A 15,149-nucleotide genomic window follows, 5' to 3' on the forward strand; every position below is an offset into this window, starting at 1 on the left:
GGGACCATTGCATCCCCGAGGAATGCCTCGAAACCCATTGATAAACCTCCAATCAAACTAGACAGTTTGTTCTTTACAAATCATACTTATTGTTGTGAAAGTAAATCTGAGAGAATTTCTAGGCAACTTGGTATCCTTCACCAACTCTTTCTTTCTTTTGTTTTTGCTCTTGTTTTAAATTAAATTCTCTTAAACAATTCATACATGGATCCTGAGCCTCAGAATGAATACAAGATGAGGGAAGTGGATTTTGAAGAAGCAGCAAATATGGTGAGGTCAGTACAACGACTTGTCCTTCACCATCATCTGTCAAATAGCCTCAGTACAGCTCCATTTCAGGTGAGGTCTACCGCTGCCAAAACTGTGAACGCACACTTCACAAACATTGCGGTGAGTTACCTGACAAGCTTGAAAATCTTCAGCACCATTTGCAACTTCAACTCAACAGAGAAAAAGATGCAACTCTCTGTCACTGACACAGGGAATTTCAAGTTTTAACACAATATGATATGGCATACATTTCAAAGATAGAAGCAACTTCAGTTGAAAATACGGACACAAGAAGAAAATAACAATTGGTTCAGATGAAGCCAAAAATAGCTGGAAATCGCCTTGGTGCATTTTGAAATTGTCTTTACATATGTTGGCATAAAACACTGGAAAAAGCATGTCGTGAATCGATATAAAGTTGTACCTAGCAACATCAAACCTTCAACATATCTACTGTCAAACTATTCAAATGCATTTCTTACAGCCATCTGCGTCCATAATAACCTATCCTAAATACAACATAATTAGATGGTTAACTACTGCACCTGTTTAGTGATTTTAGTCCAGTTCTTAAGCGGCCGCTGTCGTGGTGGCTGCTTTCTTCGATTACATCGTCCATTACCATCTGGATTGTATCCAACTATGGTCGGGACTTGAGATGGAGGCCCAAGACTTGAGTTCGTGCCAAATGAAGTACCCAGCAGCTGAGAATTGCTGCTTGATGGGTCATTCACCATTGCAATTCCCCCAGATGACAGTATCCTAGCCTTACGACGTTGAGGAGAATTCTGGCATTTGTCATCAGTCATCAGTGATACGAGGAATTCGAGACCCATTCCTTTACTCATCTCTTGCTTGGACGAGTTGATCTCAGTGGCATGTAAAATTGAAGTCAGCGACTCAACAGATTCCCTTGGCAATGATACGCCAGAGAGCCCATCATAAGAAAGAACGTAGGCTATTGCCAATGTTGAGACCTCAAGAACAGGAGGAGGCTGCTCATGGGGATGTGTCACCTACAAAGCAATTACCAAAGAGCATTAATTAGAGCAAGTGCTGATGCGCACAAACTGAGACGTGTGAATGCAATGAAAGTACTTACTTTAAATAAGATTGCTGCCGATATCCGCTCCCTCAAGCAGTAAATTTGAGCAAGATCAAGGGCTGTTGATGCAAAAGAAAGCCAATGGTCAACCACAACTTTAACTGGATTATCAGGAGAGGACAGGATCTTGTCTCCTGTTTGTCCAAGTAACGTATCATCCCTGTCCATTTTGCATTCATCACTATCATCCCCACCGCCATTGCTACTCCCATCATCACACTCATCAGCCTCCTCCTCCTCCTCCTCCTCCTCCTCATCCTTTGCAGAAGCCACAACAATCTCCGTTGCTAGCAGCAGCAATGGAAGTGGCCCAACAACTGAGCAATTCTTTATATACATACCCGCATCTCCACGAGTTATCTCGTCATACATAATCAGAGGGAAATCATAACATTTATTAAATGTTAATCTAAAATTGAGGGAATGAGGATGCAACCGAACTTTAGGGCCACTTGCAGTCTCCACGACAGATCGTTTCCCATCTTTAGGCGGAAGTAATCTCCCCATCATTGGATACAAACCTGACACAAGGACTGCATCGAGTATACCTGGGTCACGAGCATTCAAACTACAATGTGAAACATCATTTGGGATCAATCCATGCCGAATTAGTTCCATCTGGAGCTGCTTACGCATTCCATCCAGCATAGACATGGTGCTTGGAGAGACAAAGTACTGAGAACAAAACTGTGCTTCTAGGCCCCTTTCCTTTGCCCTCTTCCAGCACTCAAAAGCAGCTACGACTGCGAATTGATCACTTCGCCCACCATATAATGAAGCAAGCTCATATTTAGCAGCAATAGCTCTCTTTTTTTCATTTGGCAACATGGAAATTGTAAAAGGATCTCTAAAGTCCGAGGCACATGCCAGTGTTAAAGCTGGATCCAGGCAATTCATCAATATGGCAAAAAAAAGCATCTTGCTTGTCAATGGATGAACAGGTAAATAACCTAACTTCTCCCCTAGTTCTGTCAAACTTTCCTCCTGTGAGAGGGCCCCAATCAACTGAAGAACAGAAATTGCATTACGAATGCTTTCAAAAACTGGAGGGTCCAATGTCTTCAGCAAGAAATCCTCTATCTTGCAATCTGGGTCTAGCAATTTAACCTGTTTACAAATATAAAAAAAAAAAAAAAAAAATTAACACACATTTGACAACAAGTACCCAAGTAATTTCACAATATACACGTACATGTATACACAGAGAGTGACCAAGTTAGAATTTGAAATAAACAACAAAAAAAATTGTATTTCCAAATTGATTTATCGGGTCTTCCGTCGGAATACATAATTAAATAAAATTTCCAACGAGAAGAAAAATAAAATGGTATATAAATATATATTGTTGATATTTCTGCACATCTGCAATTTCCACTTCAAAAGGAAGTGGAGGGGGTGTTGAGAATGAAAAAGAAATTACCTGTAGACAAAGCTCCTCAATAGGCATTCTCTTAATTTCGGGAACCTGAAATTCTGGCAGGGAAGCCGCCCTTAGCTTTGAGAAAAGATGATAACATGTTCCAGGCTGACAGCGTCCTGCACGACCTTCTCGTTGCTTTGCACTAGCCTTGGAAACCCAAGAAGATTGAAGAGTAGAAACATTGTTATAAGGATCATAACTTTTTTCTTTCATTCGACCACTATCTATGACATACACGACATCATCAATTGTAATAGCAGTTTCAGCTATATTGGTCGAAAGAATAATTTTGCGACAACCAACAGGTGGACGATTAAAAACCTTCCTTTGCTCCATAGATGGTACCATTGAATGAAGGGATATTATCAAGAATCTCGAAGTATTGTTGAAGAATGGGTTCGCAATTAATCGTTCCCGTGTTCTTTTTATGTCATCCCACCCTGGGAGAAAGACAAGGATCGCTCCATCTTTTGAATCAGTGCAAACTTTCCTTAGCAACTGTTCTATAAGAACAACATCAATCAGTTCATGATCAATGGTAGCTAGATACTTGTCAAGTACTTGTTGCTGAACCAGGGAATCAGAAGAGGCATTTTCAATGTGCTTTTTTATTACATCAGAAATTTCTTGTTGGTTTTCTCGTTCAGCCAACTCCAACGCTGTTGTCCCATCCTTGGCCTGTAAAAGGCAGTCTACACCAAGAGAAAGAAGCATGCAAACATCACCTACTCTGCCCTTCCCAGCAAACACCATTACTGGTGTTAGTCCAGTAACAGAATGCTGGTAGTTATAAACTTGGGGAGATCCTTCAGAAGAAATTAAATCTAGAAGGGGAACAAATTCATCATTAGACCATGCCAAACTAATAGCTTCATCTAAAGCATCTTTATCTTCACTAGTTAACTTGTAGTCTTCATTTGGGACATTTAACATAGCTGAATCGAGATGATTATCACTAGCAGATTTCAAAATAGATAGTACATCCTCCAGATAGTAAGCTTCCACCTTTATAAAAAAAAAAGAAGCAAGAAAGTACAACATAAATATTTAAAGATTAAATTTTAAAAAGTACAACTGACAATTTTAGGGAATTTTACAGGATAGGTGAAGCCAGGGACACGGATGATTGGACATCCACCAAAATATTGTGAAAATCTATCAGCATCAAGTGTAGCACTCATCAAGATCTGTTGGAGTCAAAATCATGAATTAAATATCAACTAATTTGAAAGGTTGAAAACAAAGTGCAGCGTAAACCCTGAAGCAATTCTAGTAGTTACGAACACAAATATTACCAGCCGAAGGTGGGGATATGATGGAAGCATGTCCCTGCAAGCAAATCACCAAAAATCAAATTTAACAGAAAGGTGAGCCATACCAGCCATTGCGCTTTTTAATGATACTAAATTTTATACGAATAAAAGCTATCTCAAAAAAAATTGATTTCCACATTCCAAAATGATGTCAAATCAGGTTGGTAGTACAAATCTTCTGATAAATAGTATATTCATAAATAACATACAAACTTCATGCGCATACATATAATAAGCATGCACAATCCAAACAGCTATTGAAAAAAAATATATTGTAATATATTACCTGATAATTGCCAGCATGAAATCAGAGTAGCGATCTCTTTCATGAATTTCATCCTATGAAGTCGACATGAGAGCACATCAAAATTAAAGTGTGAACGTACATAAGAACGGAAAATCTATTGGATGCAATGCATGAAAGAAACCTCTTAAAACATGGTATTAGAACTAAATTATAAAAGATTATCATCTAAGAACTCGGACTTTTCAAAAAGAATACAACAAGAAGATGATATGAGGGTAACTTTTTGAAGAACAATGTTGCAGGTAACAGTCCTCAATGCTAAGATAATTATAATTCAATGGAGGAGCACCTCAAAGCGTCGATAACTGTATATAGTTCAGGACAAATAGCTTGAACACCAAAGAACATGTTTCATGAATGCCGAAGGGTAGAAACAATCTACTGGGAAATTATTGTTGATGAATTGCATATGTGCCCCACCCATGACTATATTGTCACAAACATTATCTACATGTCACTCTCATCATTCTCATTAGCAATAATTTTGCTTATCAAATTATTTCTTTACAGCAAGATATGGATGCATGTATCTCTCCTTAAAATTCAACGTTGGATATAGGGATTTTAAATAAGGAAACGGATTTTATCTGAAGGGAGGCTGAAGGCACATTGACAATGGCAGTAGCCTTTTTTAGCATTAGTGTGTCAATTGATTATGTTAGAAGACAGTAAATCATCAAAATGCAAGCTGTTACATTCTTCCAGCAGCCAGAGAAAAGTGAAGGGGGAGTCGAAAGGTTCACATCAATTAGTCATACTTCAACTTTTGATGATATATAAAATTCATTTCAACAGTTTAAATAAAAATGTCATTTTTGAAGAACACTGTGTGCAAAGTAAATATAATAGTAAAAACTATTTTATATCTTTCGCAAGGGTAAGAACCTTTCAACAACTGATGCAAGTTAAAGACATAATATTGAATGGAAAGTAAAAAAAAAAATCTTGAAAAGGAAAAGACAACAGTTTAGAATAAATGATAAAAATTCATAAAGAGAGGATGGTAATGGTACCACAATAATATGAGATATGTTGGAGATGTCCATCTTTGCATGTTTTTTTGATGTACCCCTCTTGGACCTACCCGCAGAAACCAGAATCCGCAATAGAATGCCATTTGTGCAAAACACGATTGATGTATGCCTCCCACCTTTACTTTCCAATCGAATCTAGCATTGAAACATAATGATACATCCATGATATCAAGTGTTAAAGTATTGGAGCATTATACTATGCAAACATTTACAGGAAATAAGATATCAAATTGGTACCAAGAAAATTTATAGTATAATATGTAAAACTGATATAAGCCAGTTAATGCTGAGCAAAAAATATTAAAAACAACTCTTACATAAGCAAATTGAATTACTTAAACTTAGATTGACTCCACCAAAGGAGCAATCAACAGCTCTCATCAATAAATAAAAACCGCTTACATTTGTCTCTAATTTACGCATGCTGAACCAAAATTGCTTAAATATTCAAAAATCCATCAAATATTAAAAAAAATTAAAGCAACATCAATGAAGTACATATATAAATATAATGCGACTGTTGAGAGAAGAAGTAACATCCCATGAAAAGATGCACTAGTACTACAGTAGGATACCCCAGAAAAGAGGAATCTTCCAACATCCCACAGAAACAGAAGCAATATGGCAGGATAGATACCCCAACAAAAGAATTTTCGTTCACAACTGAAATTCCTTCCCAACCACAGAAAGCCAATCAGAGTTCATGACAGGCTTACTACACCGATGGTTGGAAGGGAAGATTAGCACACATCATCTCCAATGTGAATGACCTATGTAATCCTCCAACAAATTGTACTAAGCATACTTAAATTCCTCAAACCATCAAATGCCAATATATTCATTACAAGGTAATGCACTACTTCGTCTACCAATGAATTGCACTCGTCTCATCAATTTGTGCAATGTAAAAAAATGGCATATGATTATGACCACCGCCCATTTCCATTGACAGCAAACTCAAGTGCCCAGATGAGGCCTTACCGTAAAGAAAATGGGAAAGAAAAAAAGAAGTTTATGAAGTACCTTGTATCCAACATCACCTCCAACATTTTCTCCTCTTTCAGAAGCTATTCTTTCAGCAACTAATCACAAATTGGGAAAAGAAAATACTCTTTATTGGTTAAAATGAAAGTTTTAGAAAAACAAGAGCCACAGGGAGCAGTGCACACCAGAGGTTGCTGAGATACGACGAGGTTGAGTGCACACAATTTTGCATGCCTTACCCTTACTCCACATATGGTCCAAAAGAAATTGTGGGACCTGGATTATTAAATTTAATTCATTAGTCAAATGAAAATCCGTGGTTCACTGATCATATATAACAAATTATTAACAACAAAAAGCCGATATCATTAAGCATCAACAGGTCAATACATACTCATGTACTTGTGTATATTCATATGCATGCATCTGTGCATATATAAATGTAATGCTCTATGCATTCATGAATGTAAATATGTAATGCTCTCTCTCTAAAATTTCAAGCCCAATTTTCAAGTACCAAAATAGGATAGTCATTCCATAACATGGGATTATATCGAACATGTTAAGCACGTGAGTTCTATGTGAGCTTATTTCATGACTAAGAGTTTAAATACTAAGGGAGAGATAAGCCAAGCTACACTAAAAGAAAACTTACAGAGATCAACTTCTTTTACCAACATCTACATATATTAATCAAATTAGTTATACATGAAAGAGCATAATTCAAGTTCTTACATACTAGATGTCAGGCTCATTTAACAATTGAGTCTCAATAAGAATCAGGCTTGAGTCCTTAAACAAGCAAGCTCTGCATCAATGGAGCCTAAGACCATGCGAAACCTAAGCAGCTAAAATTGTTTGTAGCCTAGCCCTAACAAAGTTGCCAACTAAAGTTTGGAGACATAATAGCCAAGCTATTGTTGACCATCTTTGACAAGTTTTATTACTGGGTTTATAAATGTATGACAGTCAAGTGTCAATCCATTATAAGAACTTCCCCCATAAAAGTACTTGAACTCCTAACTAGAAACTAATAATACAGCAACATTGACCAGGAATTGATTTAAAAGGCTAATATAATGAGGAGTAATGATGCAGAATTTTTCAGAAGAGAGTTGAGAAAGATAAATAATAACAAGAAGACGAAGAAGATTTTTTTATTTTCCAACAAATCTATAAGTTTCCAAAACGCTCCTCTAAAAATAAGGGAAACATAAATAAAACAAGATAAAAACTATTAACGTGACACAAAATATGACTTTATAATGACTAGAAAAGAGACCATAAAATCCCAAGTGGCCCATGATTCTAGGATTTCTTTGACGCTTTACCTTTGTTTTCTGATTTTTTGGTTGTAGACATCAACTAATATGTCCACAATATGGCAGATTAGATGGTGGAATGGACAACATAATCAGCACAATTGTAAACACATATAACCTTCCATCTCCCGTCTCCCCTTTTTTTCTGAGCTAAAAATGTATCAAATGTTTCAGTAATCTAATCTTATATCTCCAGTATCAAGCAAGAATGTATTTGGCTAGGAATAAAAGTTTTTTTTTTCTTTCACCCTTTTAACAAGACAAATGGGTGAGCATTACTCTATAATTCCTCCACTTCATCTTAATCAATGTCCAATAATACCTACCAGCTAGAGTGTGTAATTTGCATTTTTTTGGTGTGAACTGACAAGACATACAACTTGTGAAAGATGGTGCACAAATTATATCACATATATCAAAAGGAGGACAAAGCATAGATATGGCAACCTGAGTGGTCTTTCCGCACCCAGTCTCACCAGAGATCAAAACAACCTGCATTGAAACATATACGAACAATAAGTTCCAGAAATCCATAGAAAATTCAGACATGCATACCATAGGCATCAACAGAAAAGCAGGAAAAAAAAGTTTCTAAAAGGCGTATTAAAAAAAGGGTTTCTAAATGCTGTTCCAACAACATCGTAGCAATGAAATACCAATAACAAAATCAGGTGCAATCCCATCTGCAGCAGCATGGGTTCCAAACAGATCATCACAAAAGAAATAAACTAAGAAAAATAACCTGGTTAGACTCGATTGTGGATTTTATGATATCCTTGAATGCTGCAATTGGAAGCTTAGCCCTTTGCTGAACGATCTGTGTGTATAACAACATGAGTGCCAATAAATAAAGCTCTTGTAGGAACATATCAATTAGAAAAATACAGCACCCAACCCAGAATATCAACAAATGTTTAATTTGTGGGGTAAATTGACAGAACCTGTCTCAAGTTTGTAGCCTTCTTCATTTTAGAAGCAAGCACTTCCCTTTTATTCTCAATTCCTTCCTTGCTCAATGAAGGCTTGGAGAAAATATTTTCGCAGTGTCCTTGTACTGTCTCTCTCTTTCCACCACCATGACTTCCAACGGTATTGGCTATAAGCCCGTCATCAGGAGGGTATTGTGTAAATAAGTCCTGCAAAACCACTTTTGCCTCTTCTGAGAATTTAAAATATTTGAGTCTTTCCTTCGCTCGCTTAGCGCCAACCTGCTTCATAGTCTTGAAAACAGATACACGACGCTGATTTCCTTTCCTATTTAATTTGAGAACCATGAGCTATTACACAAGGGAAACTACACAAAAAAAAAGTATGGTTCTTTAAACTGTTAGCAGTTTACAACATGAATCATATTCCAAAAGGCATAGACATAGAAAGAACAAGTGAACAACACACCCTTGACTCTTGGATTTCAATCCCATTTTCCTGCAGACTATATGTACCACTGCACGTTCGCGGTTTGACAGGTTGGCTTTAAACGTGTAGACTGCAAACACCAATGACAATACAAAAATTCAGCCCAAGAACTTTTGCAAGCAAATTCTTCTTCCAAATGCAAACAAGTAAAACAACTGTAGATACACCCTTCAAAATAAACTGAAAAGCACTGTAAATCTTTTTCCAGTTTCATCAGAAATAGTTCAAAATAGGTTACGTTCCAATTCACAGCAACAACCTAACTGATGATGCAATGGCCGCTAAAAGACGAGAAATAAAGATTGTAAAGCGGGCATCACAACCACAATTGACTAAGAGATTCATTCATTTAGGCACCACCTTGAATCTTTATTTTCTAATAAATCCTAGTCGATGTACCTATGGTGCAGGTTCTACTCGATTCGACGGAATGGCCAGATAATCAAACATTATTTTTACTTGCGGACGAATAGCTAAATAAAGCCCTTATCTTGGATTACAAAATCGAAAATTTAGATCATAGATCTCCAGAAATCTTCAAAAGAGAGCCAAAATAAAACAAACGCGCACCAGCATCAGAATCACACAAATCAAACAGATAACAGAGAGCCCAAGAAAGTAACTTTCACGATTAAAAAGACCATGTATATCAGAAATTCATAAGCATTCGAAGTCTGGTTTTACCTTCCCTATTAGATTCTAGAAACTTTTCCAGAACTCGTCTTATGTTAATGCTAGAACTTTCACCCACATTAGGGCCCTGTCGCTGCTGGTGCGGCGTTGGATTCGTCTGCTGCGGCGTACTCGTCTGCTGCTGCTCCTTGTCCTTTTTCTTTCCCATGTCGGCCGCCTTTGCTCTTTTCCTCTTTCGGCCTTTCGTAGTAGAGGATTTCCTAAGGTCTCCTTTTGTGGTGTCCAGGATGTATAGATGTGAGTGTGTAAGTATATGTGTATCAGTAGCGCTTGAAGGAATTGATGAAGGAGAGACAGACGGCACTGTTTCGCTATGTGACGGGGGAGGCGGTCCCGATGTTTGAGTTTGCGTCGGCTGTGCCCTTTTGCACTCGTCACGGAATATGCCCTTTTAAATACATTAAGGAAAACACCAGCGATGGACGCGTGTCCTGTCTCGGCTCATCTCCTTTTTTTTTCCTGTGAATTTTCAGCTTCTCACCGAAGTAATCTTCGATCTTTTTCCTCCGCAACTTTCTTTTTCTTTTGCATTCGCGCAACTTTCTTTTCTTCTTCTCGTCAATTTATGTCAGCTCCACATTGGAAAGCATGCAGCTCTACAGGTTGTGCAGATTCAGATTGGGCAGGGGTACCATCAGATAGAAGAGCTACAACTGGGTATTGTACTGGTGGGGGTCTGGTCACTTGGAACTAGTAAAGAAACAAACAGTTGTAGCAAAGGTTCAGTGCAGAATCCGAATACATATGGCTCATGTATACTTCATTTGAGCTTATGTGCATTAAACATTTTCTTGAAGAAGCAGGGATTGATGGGAAGTGGCCTATGATAATCAAGCTGAGTTTCCAATTCAGTTAGCTGCTGAAATATTGGATCTGCAATCTTGGAGCAATATTTAATTATATTTAGAAATTGTGGAACAGAAATTGAGTTAGATATTTAGGATATCTGAAAACTAATTTGATTTTATGCCGGGACGACACACAATGGAAGCGATATGTTTATTAAGGAGCTTGAATAGTACATATGCTAGGATGTTTAGAGAAATAATATGGTGGAATTTGATGAAGAGATGAGTCTCAATTAGTTATATTACTATGATCTAGGATATGTATGAAGTACTCATGATCAATGTTAAGATTAATGGATGAGTTATATGAACTTCTCATTACAATAGATTTGTACAAGAGTTCAACACTAAGTTCGCTCTTACTTGTTATAGTGACGATGAACTAGCACGACATATTTAAGGTGATGTACTTTGATGCATATTTGTTAACAGATGATATAATTATAGTTATAAGAGATGAGATTATATTGAGAGTTAACTCAAAACTTAAATGATGAGATATTTTTAAAACTTACTCTCTTACTAATTTTTTTTTTGTTTGTTTAGAGCACAAGATGTCCTGGGAGGGCCCCACCTGTGGGAGGCACCTTTAAACCAGTACCACACCTAGACTAATCCCTACTAGCATCGGGTTGGCCCACTAAGGTGTAAAGTGCTGGCCAACAGGGTACTACTTTAACATACCAATAAGAAACAAAAACTCTCTCAATGGTCATGTTTGAATCACACCGATTAAAATGAAATGTGTCAGGTTCTCATTCGAAAAAAATAAATGGACTAATGGAGCATAAGCACCCACAGTGGGAGCTATATCTCACACTTGATACCCCACTTTTTGGAAAAGTTCAGCACTATACCCTCACAATGGGATCTTTTTACATACTTGATAAATAATGGTGTACAATGGAAATTTTAGAAAAACTTGAGAGTTCAAGTGTGAAGTAATTTTTCCAAAAGCCAATCAGAATGGGTCACCTGTCCTTGGTTGTTAAATACCCTAGATCAATACAGAGCATCGTCTTCGTATCACGCTCTTTTGCAAACGAACAACGAGACCAGTGTCACGAATTCAATTCTTCTTGCCTTCTTCATCAAGTGAGTAGCTTCGATTTCATTCTCTTTTTTTTACCCAAATCTGTATCTGAGACCCATATTAATATACTGTTGTTCTTCTTGGCAAAATACAGAGAAGATCGGGAGTGTTTCGATTCTAGCATCTTCTTCATCAATCGGTAAGATTTTTCATTTAAATTCTTGTTATGTACCAAATTAGTTGGATCTGAGACCTATCTTTCCCTAGGGATTCTTTAGTTTAGTTGGATTTGAGAGTGTTTTGTATTTTGGTTATAGTTGAGTGTTTCGATTCTTGTCTGACATGTTTAGATTTGTTGTTTTGAGCTTATTTTTGTTTTGTGTTTTGCGCTGATTTTTTTTTATTTATATAAGTGACGAAATTACAGTATCTCCATGTACTAAGGAATTCCTGAATCTTCATGTTATAATATCATTGTCCAAAGCTTTTGTGCTTGTAATTTGGATGGTTAGATACCACTAACGAAGTCTTAACAACTCAGTTTCTTTTGGGCAGTTGCTAATGGAGCTATCCTAAAGTTCCTAACCTAGAAAGACAGTAACCTTAAGTTTAGTGTGATATATATATATATATCAGCATGTTCAAAAGTCCATAGTTGAAGCTATTTATTCAGATACTTGTCCTGTCATTTTCGTTAAAAGTTGGACATATTTCCTCTTTAATGCAATATGGTACTTCATTGTCATCGTATACATGTTTGTAAATTCAATTTTAGTAAGTATTCCTTTGACTTTGTACATTCAAGAACTTTCTTCTTTGCCCACCATTGAAATTATGAACAAATTGGTAGTTTTTTAACTGTGAACTCCATGTAAATATATTTCAAGAATCAATAATACTTTTATTCTTTTGTTTGCTAATGGGGTTTTCTGGTTTTGGGAACTGAAGTGTCATTCAAAGTGGTTGATCCAACTTATGAATTATCACCAACCAATGGTAGATTGCTAGGTGGGTGGGTTTAATGATTTTATATACTCTGCAACTGCAATGACTAATTTTGGTCTAGTTTTTACATTTTCTCTGTTTGGTAGAGAACTATTGATTGCAGGAAGGGGACAAGCAATGCACGTGTGGGGTATCAAGTGTTTTGTGTGGTAAAGATTGGGTTGCATGATCTGCATTCTTTATTTGAGTTTATATATTTTGTTCATAGAACTCAGGGGAAAAATTTAGGTCCATGGATTTACTGACAGTTTAATTTATTGCACATTACAAAGAAAAAATCTCATTAGCAACACCAATTTTGGTGCTGCTATTGAGATTACTTTTACTCAGTTTTTTACTTGTCATTGCACCTGGTTACATCTGTTTAAATTGTTGAAGCAGTAGTTGAGATTGTGATTCATTTTCTTACTTGTTCATGTATACTTTTTCATGTCCATCTTACACAAACTCAAGGAATGGATCCCAATTCTCCCTCACACCACCATCATGCATCGATGAGCAATGATGTTGATGATGTCAGTCAGCAACCAAGGGTCAATCCAATACAATGGCCCACTGATTTGACATTCTCCCCGTCACAAATGAATGCCGCACAAGCAGCTGCCTTTGCATCATTCTTTCAGCAGCAATTTAGTGCTCAACAACATCCATCGGTCAACCTAATGCAAGCAAATGCAACGGGACAGTTTCAAGGACCTTCTGATTCTCGAATGCCCTCCTCACAAACCGGATCCCGATCAACACAGGGGTCCAATCGAAAATCTCCTAATTGGAAGGTGAATGAGGATGTCGCACTCTGTCAAGCATGGGTCAGAATTTCAGAAGACCCGATTATTGGAAATGGACAAGCTCATGATGCGTTCTGGTTTAGCATATGGACTGAATTCAAATTGCGGACGCCAGGGACAGAACGTGTTCAAAGAGCGTGCGAGAATAGATGGGCTATCATTCAAGCAGATGTTTCAAAGTGGAGGGCCATCGTGAAGAGGGTTCAAAGAGTTAGGGCAAGTGGGACTAATCCAAATGACGAGGTAAAATTGTGGTTTTTTTTTTAATTTTACTACTAATTTATTCCCTGTATGATCATTATAGTATTTTTGGTTTAGTACATACTTGATACTTTTTTATTTCTATTTTTGCAGTGGGGAGCTGCCTTAATGGTCTTCAAAAAAGACCATGGAAGAGATTTCAAACTCATACATTGTTGGGAGATACTTCGCACATGCTCAAAATGGCATATTTCTACCGATGAGAAAGAGGCAAGGGATGTTGGCCGGGGCGGCAAAGGTGGCAATAATCGATCAAGGTTTTCGAACAGTTCTCATGGATTGCCAGTTCACAATGTCTCTGCATCATCCTCACTGGGGCTCGATGATTATCCCAATTCTTACAGCCCTACCATTGATCCTACCCGTGATCCCACACCAACATCTGAATCACCTGTTCACATGGTCGGAAACAATGATATGGTGCACATCAGTCGTGAGCCAGCCATCACTAGACCATTAGGGTGAAAAGCAGCAAAGGAGAAACGTCGTCGCAGCATAGGAATTGGATCTCAAGCGTCATCCGCTGCAAGTGAAAAGCTCTCAGCCACTGTGAATGCTTGGAGAGAATCATCAGAGAGTAGATTAGATTCACTTAAGCAAATTAGTGAGGAGCAAGCATTCCATGCGACAAAGATGGCTAAGTTGGATGCTCTAGAGAAAGCTCTCAAGATCACCACGCAGTTTGCGGATGCTGAGAAGGGGTTGTTGTCCATAGATTCAGATCTGAACAGAGATGAAATAATATCTAGGCAGCTGGCAAGGGTGAAAGATCTTGACGATTTAGACAAAGAGTTCAAAAGTAAGTGCTATTTTAAGTTTGTTCATTATATTTAATTTGTATGTCCAATTGCTATAGAGATATATGTCATTCCATGTCTGAATTACAGGGATTCGAGCATTAGAGTACTCGCCGAAAAGTGCTACAAGATTGCGTGAAGGAATGGAAGGGACGAATTTGGATCCAGTAAATCTTTACAACCGATTCAATGCATCAGATCCACCAGATGATGAACTTTAGAACAATTTGTCGAGCCACAATGTCGAATGGATTTATTTGAATGGAATACTTCATACTGTGAAGTATGAACTTGCATTTGATAATTCTGGGAATGTATAATAATGTGTACTTGCATTATCTTTCTTAAGATTGTTGGATTATGAGTGTGGAGGATTATGAGTTTGTTGAATTATTAGTTTACTGCATTACCTTGAATAATACTATTTATGAGTTTACTGCATTACCTTGAATGATACTATTTATGAATGATATTGTTTTATGAATGATATTGTTTTATGAATGATACTGTTTTATGAATGATATTGTTTTATAAAAGATACTGTTTTATGAAT

At 37.2% G+C, this 15,149-nt stretch overlaps 2 protein-coding genes across 3 annotated transcripts; one reads left to right on the top strand and one right to left on the bottom strand.

The window, feature by feature from the left end:
- Window positions 1-585: 585 nt before the first annotated feature.
- On the bottom strand, window positions 586-10,580 carry LOC120003456 (DExH-box ATP-dependent RNA helicase DExH6-like). 2 transcript variants are annotated; one of them, XM_038852454.1, is made up of 14 exons: window positions 9,856-10,580; window positions 9,151-9,241; window positions 8,697-9,009; window positions 8,498-8,572; window positions 8,203-8,247; window positions 6,619-6,709; window positions 6,473-6,531; window positions 5,429-5,584; window positions 4,395-4,447; window positions 4,091-4,124; window positions 3,893-3,982; window positions 2,796-3,800; window positions 1,373-2,482; window positions 586-1,286 (listed from the first exon to the last, which is right to left on the bottom strand). In XM_038852454.1, the coding sequence occupies exons 1-14, from the start codon at window positions 10,010-10,012 to the stop codon at window positions 807-809; spliced, it is 3,759 nt and encodes a 1,252-aa protein (XP_038708382.1). In that variant the 5' UTR covers window positions 10,013-10,580; the 3' UTR covers window positions 586-806. The 2 variants fall into 2 exon arrangements, with proteins under 2 accessions (XP_038708382.1, XP_038708383.1); XM_038852455.1 differs by having other exon boundaries at window positions 8,697-9,049; window positions 9,856-9,889.
- A 1,115-nt stretch (window positions 10,581-11,695) lies between these two features.
- LOC120004160 (glutathione S-transferase T3-like) lies at window positions 11,696-15,037 on the top strand. The gene is made up of 5 exons (XM_038853427.1): window positions 11,696-11,807; window positions 11,900-11,944; window positions 13,204-13,781; window positions 13,893-14,598; window positions 14,687-15,037. Exons 3-4 carry the CDS (start codon window positions 13,206-13,208, stop codon window positions 14,262-14,264), a joined length of 948 nt encoding a protein of 315 aa, XP_038709355.1. The 5' UTR covers window positions 11,696-11,807; window positions 11,900-11,944; window positions 13,204-13,205; the 3' UTR covers window positions 14,265-14,598; window positions 14,687-15,037.
- Window positions 15,038-15,149: the final 112 nt, after the last annotated feature.

This window comes from Tripterygium wilfordii, chromosome 8, assembly GCF_013401445.1.
Source record: "Tripterygium wilfordii isolate XIE 37 chromosome 8, ASM1340144v1, whole genome shotgun sequence".
Taxonomy (NCBI): Eukaryota; Viridiplantae; Streptophyta; class Magnoliopsida; order Celastrales; family Celastraceae; genus Tripterygium; species Tripterygium wilfordii.